At 45.1% G+C, this 11,440-nt stretch overlaps 1 protein-coding gene across 1 annotated transcript; it reads left to right on the forward strand.

The window, feature by feature from the left end:
* The first annotated feature begins 2,476 nt into the window (after positions 1 to 2,476).
* On the forward strand, positions 2,477 to 5,847 carry ID4 (inhibitor of DNA binding 4). Its single transcript, XM_057700524.1, has 3 exons — positions 2,477 to 3,336; positions 3,731 to 3,789; positions 4,360 to 5,847. The coding sequence occupies exons 1-2, from the start codon at positions 2,896 to 2,898 to the stop codon at positions 3,773 to 3,775; spliced, it is 486 nt and encodes a 161-aa protein (XP_057556507.1). The 5' UTR covers positions 2,477 to 2,895; the 3' UTR covers positions 3,776 to 3,789; positions 4,360 to 5,847.
* Positions 5,848 to 11,440: the final 5,593 nt, after the last annotated feature.

Here is an 11,440-nt window from a genome sequence, read left to right on the forward strand (position 1 = left end):
ATACCTTCTTTCCACTGTATAATGTTTTACACAGAACTGTGATTTTTTTAATGCCTTCCTGCCTTTCCACCTTCACAAAGAGGAATACAATAACTGTTTCTGCCTCCTCCGCTGGCAGGATTTGGAGATCACATTTTTCCTGGGTGTTCTTGATCATGTGGCCAAAGTACATTCCTTTAACTTACCCACCAGAGTCCCACAGTCACTCAGTCTTTCTGACTTTAAGCCAGTCACACACAGAGCAACCCCAACAAACTTTGGTATTTGGCCCTTGCCACACCCAGGGCATGGCTCTCTGAGATTTCACTAAGTCCAAAAAGATGGATATGACTGTCCCGTTGTGTCACCTATTTCAAACTTAAATTTTAATTTTAATCAACCTAGGGCACATAAAGATCAGAAGTGTGAGTGTGCCCTGGACATATGAGCATACTTAAATTTTGCCAGAGAAAAATCTTACGATCTTAAAAACCTTAGAAATCTTAGAAAAATCTTAAATTTTGGAGCAGTTTTTAAACTCTAGGAAAGAGAAAAAAAAATCAGTGGAACAAAACATCTGTACATATATCCTTTTACTATTATCATCTATGCTGATGTGATTGGCTCCAAGGGACTAGCTTACATCCAGCAGGGCTCCCTTTCCCAGCTTTCTATCTAAAACGATAATATTCACTCTGTGTGTATTTATATCAATTTAAGCATATATAAAACTATGCCTGTATTTAGAAGAGAGCCTTCTTCTGGGTTTTCTAATTCTGCTTTTCTTGATAAGTGTGTATACAGACCATCTAGGTATACACATAAGTAAATGAGAATGTCACTTGCTTCCAAACAATTACCAGAGCCCTTAACCTATAAGGATTAGGGGAGAGGAAGGTTGTTGCATCTACCTGTGAAACCAGCATTAAACAGTCACTCCTCACTTCATCAGGAAAAAGGAATGTGCTCTGGGGAAACAGCAATGCAATAGTCATAAGGTACCCACGTGGCTAAACAAAATTCCTGCCCGATTCAGGTATTTCAGTTCTGGGAAGGAAGGGAAGGTTTCCTTACAGAGGGCAGACAGGAAGAAATGAGGTCCATATCTCTTTCTTTCAGTTATCTATAAAAATGAAGGCACCAATCCATTTCATGTACACAAATCAAGAAAATTCTTGAGTTAATTCATCTCCTAGCTTGTCTAAAGGTGGGAGGCTTGCAGGGTGAAGGCACACAAAATTCATGTCCCCATGGAGAAAGAGTTTTTATGCTCATTTCTTATCTGAAGGGCTCAAGTTTTTCTAGCAGAGTACACACAAGCCCCTATCAAAGTCCATTGTGCAATTTCGTTTTGAGCCGTTGAAGGACAGCTTTCCCATTAGAAATCTAACACAGAAACGTCTTTAATTAGCAGACTTTTCTGCAGGGTGGGGCCCAGACTGGACTCCGGGGACTGGAAGTGTGAATTTTAATGCTTCTTTGCAAAAGGAGGAGACTCTGGACATTCTCAGTATCTTATTTAAAGCGGGGTACGTTGACTAACACGTGAAGCAGTGCATTAATGGCCTACATTAAGTTACAGGTATGAATTTTACATAAAACGGATTAATATATGTCATGGTGGAATTTTAAATACTCCGTGCCCATGCATTTTTAATATTTACGTGCTCTAATTTAATGCTCAAGGCAATTGCATTTCTTGAGCCCACTTTTGCATCTAGATGGGTAAAAGAAAAACCCTACGACGTGTGGGTTTTACTTATACGTCCCTTCACCAAAAATCTGCATTCGGCCTTCTTTTCCGCTTTTCTTTCCCCCCTAAGCTTTAACATTTTAAAAACAGGAACGGAAAGGCTACGCATTCCATTCCATCATTACGGTTTCGGCAATTGTGAAAAGGCGAATAAAGAAACGGAGGGGGAAAACAAGGAGAACGAACGTGCCTTCTTGAACAGCGTCCTTCTTAAGGCGCTGGAATCCCAGAGATGGAGTGACGGGTGGCGCAGGGTCCCCGGGCGCCGCGCTGCTAGGAGCGGCAGGAGAGCCTCGAGCGGGGCCCAGCGCTCCCTCAGCCGCCTAAGCCGGGGGAGAGTGAATTCCAGCCGCACATTCCCGCAGATCTTCGCAGGAACTTCTCCCTCTCTTTTCCCCTCCCTAGGGCACACACCAGCCCCGCCCGACTCCCACCCAGCTCTCTTTTCTCAGAGCCCCCACCCACGGCGTTGACGGCATGGAGTGCCCTTCCCATTGGCCCGAGCGTCATTCCCTGAGGTGGCACCGCCCGCCTGATTGGCTGGCCACTCCCGACCCCCCGCCCACCCCTCCGCTCGGGTTGCCCGGCTCCCGCCCCCCAGCATCGCCCGGAGCCCCCGCCCTCGCCGCCTCCCTCCGCTCACCCGCCCGCGAGCCCAGCCCCGCTCCGCTCTGCTCGCGCCGCGACCCGGCCAGCGCGCTGGCCCCGCCCCCGGGGTGCGCGGCTTATAAATGCAGCTGCGCGGCGGGCCGGGCGAGAGCGTAGAGGAGGCGCGGTTGTGGGTCGGTGTGGGGAGCGGGGATACCTCGGGCTAGGGGGAGCGCGGCGGCGGCGGCGGCGGCGGCCGGGCTGTAGTCGGAGGTCCGAAGGGACTGACTAGGGAAGCCGGTGGGCTGCTTTCCATCCGGTGCTTTTGATTTTTCTTGCCATTTGGTCCCGGCCGAGTGTCGCCCTTTGAGCAGAGGTTCCCCTCGCCAAAGCCGGAGCGCCCCTCCCGTCAATTGTTGGGCGCGGGATCGCCGGGAGCTTCGCGGTGCCCCGAGCGCGGACCGAGCGCGCGGGGCGAGGAGGCCAGGGGAGCGGAGCCGGCCTCGGGCGGGGGCCCGGAGCTTGCCTGCCTCCCTCGCTCGCCCCACCGGGTCCGCTCGCGCAGGGCGCGCGCGATGAAGGCGGTGAGCCCGGTGCGCCCCTCGGGCCGTAAGGCGCCGTCGGGCTGCGGCGGCGGGGAGCTGGCGCTGCGCTGCCTGGCCGAGCACGGCCACAGCCTGGGCGGCTCGGCGGCCGCGGCGGCCGCGGCGGCGGCCGCGCGCTGCAAGGCGGCCGAGGCGGCGGCCGACGAGCCGGCGCTCTGCCTGCAGTGCGATATGAACGACTGCTACAGCCGCCTGCGGAGGCTGGTGCCCACCATCCCGCCCAACAAGAAAGTCAGCAAAGTGGAGATCCTGCAGCACGTTATCGACTACATCCTGGACCTGCAGCTGGCGCTGGAGACGCACCCGGCTCTGCTGAGGCAGCCGCCGGCGCCGGCGCCGCCGCACCACCCGGCCGGGACCTGTCCGGCCGCGCCGCCGCGGACCCCGCTCACGGCGCTCAACACCGACCCGGTGAGAGGCCGGCCGCCGGCCCGGGGCGGACGCCGCGGGGCCCCAGGAGGGCGGCGGCGGGGTGGCGGGACGCGGGCGCTCCCTTTCCTCGGGGCAGGGGCGGCCGAGACTGACAGCTGCGCCCTCCCGCTCCTCCGGGCGCCGGGGGCCGCCTGCGGCGGGCTGGGGGCCGCGAGCGGCGGCCGGGTGAACGCGCGGGGCGGGACTAGAGCCGCGCGCATCCTGAGCTGTCAAGTCCAGCCGGTGCCCGGGGGAGAGGGCGTCCCCGGGGCTGCAGGCTGGGGTGGGGGCGTCGGCGGGCCAGCCCGGGTTCCGAGGACGAACCGAGGAGGATGGTGGCGAGTGCGGTGTTGGCGCCTGATAACCTTTCCCTTGGTGTTGGTTGCTGTTGCAGGCCGGCGCGGTGAACAAGCAGGGCGACAGCATTCTGTGCCGCTGAGCCGCGCTGCCCAGGTGAGCGCGCGTTTCCACTCTCGCGTGGCCGGTCACCGGAGACGCCCGTCCCCGGGGCCTTCTGGTGCCAGGCCCAGCGGTGTTCTTTGCCTCCAGCATTTCTGAGGGCAGATTCCCAAGGAGGCGGACCCCCGCCCCCTCGCCGCCACCCAGTTAGTAAGTGAAGCCGTACTCAGCTTCAGTAACTGGGGGTTCACTCCAAATGGAGACAGATCCGCTCACGTCCCCGCCACCCCCCGTGCCGCCCCCAGGGGCCGGCAGGCTTTCCCTGCCCTTCTCCCCACCGAGGGAGGGCACCTTCGTGGGCGTGGTACCCGATGTCCCCGAGCGCCGTCTGACACCCACGGAAGAGGACGCAGGCAGGCCCCGGGAGCGGATCCCCTCTGTGGGCTTGCAGGGGGCCCGCAGCTGCCCGCTCGGCGCCTGGCCGGGCGGCGGACTGCGGGTGTAGTCTGACCCGGTGGTTTGTTTTGGGTTGTTGATCAAGCATGTCTTGAGTTTGGTCGGTGGCGCCAGTTAGTCTGCAGCGGGAAGGTTCACACACCCCCTCTATTCATTCCTCTTCCACAGGTGTGCGGCCGCCTGAGCCCGAGCCAGGAGCACCAGAGAGGGAGGGGGAAGAGCAGAAGTTAGAGGAAAAGCCACCGGAGGAAAGGAAAAAAAAAAAGATCAGCAAAAGCTAGAAACGTTTCGTTCGTCATTCCAAGAGAGAGAGGGGGAAGAAAAATAAAACTTTCATCTTTTTTTTTCTTTGCACGTTCATAAACATTCTACATACGTATTCTCTTTTGTCTCATTTATAACCGCTGTGAATTGTACATTTCTGTGTTTTTTGGAGGTGCAGTTAAACTTTTAAGCTTAAGTGTGACAGGACTGGTAAATAGAAGATCAAGAGCAAATCCGACTTTTAGAAACCTACTTGGTGACCAAGGAGCTCAATATTTGTTCGAAGCTTTACTAATATACCAGAGCATTGTAGATATTTTTTTTTTGGCATCTATTGTTTAAAATAGATGATTATAAAGGGGCAGGGAACTTTCTCTTCCCTGCAAGAATGTTACATATTGTATAGATAACTGAGTGACATTTCATACCATGTATATATAGAGATGTTCTATAAGTGTGAGAAAGTATATGCTTTAATAGACTGCTGTAATTATAAGATATTTTTAATTAAATATTTTTTGTAAATATTATGTGTGTGTTTTGTTTTTAATCTATGGGAATATTTCTTTTGGAAAATGATTTTTCAGCTCAGTTGAAGAGCTCTTGATATCTTGAATGTCTTTTCTGTTTGTCCTGGCTTTCAGTTTGTTTTTGTTTTGCCCAGTGTCCTGTAGACTCGGAAGTAACAGTTATAGCTAGTGGTCCTGCATGACTGCATGAGATGTTTAATCACAAAATAAACTTGTTCTGAGTCCATTCAAATGTGTTTTCTTTAACCTGGATTGAAATCTTTGTATTTGAAGCATACATGTTGAAAATATGCTTTATCAGTTTTTAAGTACAGGGTTTGATAGTGTAATATATAAAGAGTAAGTGTTCGTTTGTCATTTTTTAACTGAGGTCAAAATGGATTCTGAATGATGTTGCTAACGGGATGGGGAAATGCTTGGATCCTTACGAGTTTATGAAATCTACTGTTTTATCAAAGTGAAAAAATGCTTATCATTCATTTTACACTAAAGCTTAATGTCACGAAGTTTCATGTATGTACAGATTATTTAACTCATAGAAATGAAAAATGTTCTCTGCTTGCTACCAAAGGACAAACTCTTGGAAATGAACACTTTCTGCTTTCCTTCCTCCAAAGAATACTAATAGGCAACAGTGGGAGAAAAAAATTTAAAAGGCGTAATGGCAAATCCTTCAAGCAGGGATAAAAGTCGATCTTCAAACATTAACTTAAGTAGACCAAAAATTCTGATGACCGCATCTAGATTATTTTTTTATAAAAATGATTTTCACTATAGCTATGTTAGTTAACCGCTAAACTACTGTCCAATCTCTTGTGATGTGTAACTTTTACATGTGAATATTAAAGTAGATTTATCTGTCTTGTACTGTGATATCTGGTCTCATTTCTTCAAAACCTTATACTTAATTTTTAAGACTTTCTTTTCTCTTTAAGGAAGGTAGTGTTTTCTAGGTTAGATAGGACTATCAGGGTTTGTGAACATTATTCATTTAATGTGATCAGTACTCTACACACCAGTGAGATGGAATTTTTAGAGGGAGAGAATTAAGTAGGATTTAATTGGGTGCTTTGTAAATAGTTAGTCAACTGTGTGTGTAACGTGGTCTGTTTGATTTTTAAAAGGAAAGGATTTGTTTCAGATTATACAAGAATAAAAGTATTATAGACCCAAGGGACTTTTTATGAGGTCAAAGTCAAATATTTATATGAATATGAAATATCATGGCCCCTAGTAGTCAGTTGAAGTGGCAATATCTCAACAGAAATGAACAAAGTTAATGCTAATAGGTTCAAAAAAATCAAAAGATTTAAGAAAATCTGTCCCCTATCTCCAGCATGTTATTCCCTCAGCTTTGACATTTCACTGGTCTTAGGTATTTTTAGAATTTGATGTATTTGATGTTGAGCCTTATAAAGTCAAAGGACTGCTTGTTTAGATGAGGTTTATTTTTATTTTTGATATTATTCATTCTTGTCACACATCAAGAGGAAAACACAAGAACACTGCTGGAATTCCAAATCTGAAGAATTCTAACGATTGCATTCTTTGTTATTAAGAAAGGGGACAATCCCTTCTTTTTATTTGGCAGTTTAATTTCGGTAGGAAGCAAGTCACATGTGCTCTGTTGGTTGGAGTTAGGCATCTGTCAGGCCTGACTACCATATCCTACCTAAATGTTTAAGCATAGTTTAAACTTATGCTGGGAGATTATGTACCTGAAAGTAAATATTTTTGATTTTTGAAGATAGGTGTTGCTTCTTAGTTAATTTCATATTTGGGGCATGTAAAACCACTAAGAAGGAAGAAAAGTATTACGGATGTTGCATCTGAGAGACTTGGCATTTTCCCCTTGGCCACTCATACAGCACTGGATGCCTATAAAGAAACAAAGTCACTTTTTATTTTTTAAAAATTGGATGCAGTTGTATAAGATAATACATTCCATTAAATGTTGGCTGTGTCCTAACCATGTAACCAGATAACAAAAACAATTTGAGTCATTTATCTAGGTAGTTCTGATTATCCAGATATTTGGTTTAACAGAGAAAAACATCCTGACTTCTCTCATTTAATTTGTCTACTCTTCATTGTATAGGCACAACCAAAGAGAAAGAATCATTTAAAACCTACAAAGGAAAAAAAAAGTCTCACGGTGGGATGTTGTTTCTTGTGTGGTTTTAAAATCCTGAACATCTCAGACGTTTCATGTTAAAAGAAGGAAAAAAAAAAACTCATTTCAAAGAACTAATATACTTTGATATTGTGTAAATCTTACTTAAGTTTATTGTCAAGCTTTAACTGAATTTTTAGAACTTTTAAAAATTTTGACCCCATAATCTATTGTATTAAATGCCTTCTATAATAATAAATCTTCACTGAGCAAAGGGTTCTGAAGTTTGTGGTTTTTAATTGACTTCTACTGAGTTATGCAATTTTTCATTATCAAGAATGGGTCTCTTGATGGATTACCTCAATTATTTACAGTGTTTCTTACCAGGTGATGAAAAATGTGGCTTGAAAATGGTGATATGAATGGAAAGAAAATCTAGTTTGAATGCTAGAGAAATCTTGTCTACTCTTTGGTGTCTGCTAGGAGAGGAAGCAAGAATCCCAAGAAGGCAGCAGAATGATATTCAGGGCGACTAGACCCCCTCCACCACACACACACACAGTAAATAATGTAGACAAAAAGAAATTATTTCACTGTAGTTCAGAAGCTAATAAAACTGGCTCTGCCTTTCTAGCTGATGCACTTTAATTATATATATGTTAATCAGCCCAGATAGCTCTTGGGCCTCAACAGGGCCAAAGACCAACCCCTCCAGGTTTCTGAAGAGGGAAAAGCTTCCCTTTGCTGCTTTGCAAGTCCAGGAAATTAATTTACCCACCTCAGAATTAATCTTAATAGGGCTGCCCTCAGTAGGTACTCTTCAGACCCAGATGATTTCTTTCCGTTACAACCCATGACATTTTGCTAAAATATTAATTATATTAATTAGCACCATTGCCCAAAAGGTTTTAAAATTGTAATTTTACTTAGAGTTCTACCTTGAGCACTGATACAATAGATGCTTGAAAGGATAAAGAAAACTCTTACGAAAGGGAACTAATTTGTTCAAGAGAGACAGACAGTCATAGAAACTTGATTGAAAATGCTTTCAAATTTTTAATGTATTTTTAAAAGCGCGTTTTTGCATTCAGGTGCCTCCTTCATATTGATTTATATCCTGGCCTGTTCTAAACAGTTTTGCTTAAGTGCTAAACTTGGGTCTGAACCACATTGCCAAAGGTTTTCTATACTCACCCAAGCAAAGCAATTCGGTAGTCAGATGCTGAAGTTGGTTCCGTCATTCATAAGCCTCCACAGTAAAATCACACATGGGATATGAAAAAGGGGCCATAAAAATTGAAGTTAATTTGAAAAGCCCCTTTGAGTCCATAAAAGAGTAAACACATCAGTTTCTGGGGGAAGAACAAAATGTGTTACCTGTATTCCACTGGCTAAAATGTGATTAAAGAGGAATTAAAGTTAAAATGTTTAAATAAAGAGACTGAAGGCAAGTTTTCTATATGAATCCAATGTGTCTGAATCTTATTCTTTTTTCAATAAGAAATCTCATACTTTAGAAAGAGATTTTCTAAGATATTACAAAAGTATTGGCAAATTATGCAAATTTTTGGTGAAACAAGATATCATTATTTGCTTTAAATTACCATTTCTCAATTTGTGATGATATAAAATGCATATCAGCAATTTTAGCATGCCTATTAAATTCAAATTCTAAAATTTTATCTTTTACTCCAAACTTTAATTTCCAAAGGAACGTACTGCAGTCCTGCAGTTGTCCTTCATGCAAATTCATATATTTCAGAATATTTCTTAAATATTTACTTAAATATTTTAAATATTGTCTTAGATATTTTAGGCATTTTCTTAAATATTTACTACACATTTCATAAGCTTTAGCAGTGTGTGTCTGTGTGTGTGTTTACCTAAAAATAGTTAACCGACGTACAGGAAAGTATCTTTGAAAAGGGAGTTTCACTCTAAATAATAAGTAAACTGTATTAACATTCCTCCATTCTCTCTCCACTTTAATTCCTAAGATTGGAGATTCCCATAAATACGCACCCTTCATTTTTGGACGGCTATGAGTTAGTCGTGTTATGTTTAAGCATAAAGTAAAATGGAAAATAAAGAGCAAGTAAATCAATTCTCATGTTTATCATGTCCTAGAATTTAGTTTAATCTCATAAGTAATCTAAAGAAGAAAAAAAGGGGTGGGGGGGTACTTATATGTCAAACCTCAGAGAAAGCCAGGGAAACAGACCTAAACTTGTAGACATAAATTGTACACCTAACTTCAGCAATAATTCTTAGAAATACTTTTCGTACATATTGAACCTGAGTCCATGGCGGTAATTACAACAAAGTGGCTCCATAAGGTCGGAGACTATGCATCATTCTTCCCTGCATGTCCTACAGTGCTTAACCAGGGCTGGGTACAGTTTTTGTTGCACTGAATTAAGAATATCCCCTTAACAGTGTATCCATCTTCCCAGCCTTCTCCGTGACTCATTTGCCCCTTCATCTACACTGACTCACAACTGAGCTTCGGGCCAATATATCTAACTGCCTTCTTGTCCTCTCTGCCTCTGAAGTACAGTAGATTTGAAACAGCATTTATGGTTTCTGCAAACCGGTCGCTCTTTCTGGATTCCTTATTGTCGTAGTGAATTTGGGCTGCCGTTAACAAAGTACCATTAGACTGGGTGGCTTAAACAACAAACATTGGTTTCTCCCAGTTCTGGAGGCTGAGAAGTCCAAGATCAGGTTGACAGCCAATTAGATTCCTAAAAGTCACTGGTATTGCTGGATGAGTGTAGAATCCACGTGCTTCCTTCAGATCCCCACAGTCACAAAGGGTGCTTGGCTTCCTCGTTGGAGCTGCAACTTAAGACAGAAAAAGAACCCAGAGCTAAGCAAGGTCCTCTTTCTGCCCCCGTGAGATGGAAGGATCCTTTGATTCTCATTTCCCACCAGTCCTTTCTCTTCTTTACTTCTGGCTGCTTTTAAGCACAGTCTATGCTTCAGCTGTACCGAAGGTCTCATCCTGCACATGCTAGATGGCAAAACATGCTTCTCTCTCTAGTCTTGACAAAGTATGGTTGATTTCCTGAGTGTTACGAAAAGAGCAGCCTCAGGAAGGGCACACACGGAACGTGGAGGTGGGAGGAGGGGGCATTCCCAGCCAGCCAACCAGCTAAGTCAACTTGCCCATCCATGGGTAGGGCTGACATCTCCACATCCAAAATGGCACGCTTTTTCATGCTTCCCTTCCTTTGCATGTGGTGTTACCCCTGCCTGGATCCCATCACCTGCACTCCCAGTCTAGGCTGTTATTGACCTCCTCACATCCTGTAAGACCCAACTGTCACCTCTTCTGCAAGAATTATATAATGCCTCTCCCCCTTACCCCCAAAGAGCCAGCACACCCCATGCTATAGTATAATTATTTTCACATGTCTGTGTTTCCCGTAGCTTCCTGACCCTCCAGGGATTCCAGACCACAAAGTACTAGAAGAACATTCCTGTAACTCTCTGTGCCAGCAAATCTAGCAAATTCTTTGCAACTCTACAGTGCAGTTGAGAGATTTTCATTATCTTTTAAAGCCTTTGGCTGCCTCAAACGTGGAAGATAGATTAGCTGCGTGTTCTTGAGAGTGAGGGAGTGTGGTCAGCCTTGGGCAGAGAGAGTTAGAAGGAGAGATTGAGAAGGAGAGAAGAGAGGCCGAACAGATCCTATATCTCCAAGAAAGAAAGAAACATTCCTGACCCCAGTTGGGATAAGTAAACAAAGACACCTCAGTGCCAGAAATGAAAACATGGGGCGAGGAGGGATGACCACAGGGGCATAGGATGTGATGGGTCTGGGGTGTGAGCAGTAGATAGGGGGCGCTCAGGAAGATGACACGTTTGGGTCTCTGCATGTGTCTTAGGCCTCTGTTCACTGGGACTGGTGAAGTGACGTGGGTATCATAGATCAGCCGCAAGAAATGCAGTGAGTCCTCATGAGTCAGTTCTGAAAGAACAAGCTTGCTGCCTGAATGGGAAACCCTTTTCCAGATGGCAGTTTCATTACCCCTACTGTGATCTGGGGCCCTAGAAGTGGAATCATATGATTAATAACCTTATTAGTAATAACCTTACTAATCGTATGATTTGTAAGCATATGTCTTATAATATTCCTCCTGTTTTCCAGTGAAGGAGACAGAAGCCTGAAAGGTGAATGGTGGAGTCGAGTCTAAACCTGGTTTTTCTATCTCTAATCCAGGGCCACAAACCTCAGTATGGATGGGTTCTTTTCCAATTTAATCTTAGGGGGTTTCTTTCAGTTCATATTGTCATCTGCAAATTACCTCATGGTCTTTCCAAGATGGGGTCCAAATCC

The sequence above is a fragment of the Hippopotamus amphibius genome, chromosome 11 (genome assembly GCF_030028045.1).
Source record: "Hippopotamus amphibius kiboko isolate mHipAmp2 chromosome 11, mHipAmp2.hap2, whole genome shotgun sequence".
NCBI lineage: Eukaryota > Metazoa > Chordata > Mammalia > Artiodactyla > Hippopotamidae > Hippopotamus > Hippopotamus amphibius.

Bases quoted from the DNA above. Each gene is read 5' to 3' on its own strand.
- ID4 (XM_057700524.1), top strand. From the start codon at position 2,896: ATGAAGGCGGTGAGCCCGGTGCGCCCCTCGGGCCGTAAGGCGCCGTCG. The intron at 3,337-3,730 runs GTGAGAGGCCGG...TTGCTGTTGCAG, and splicing joins CGGCGCTCAACACCGACCCG to GCCGGCGCGGTGAACAAGCA.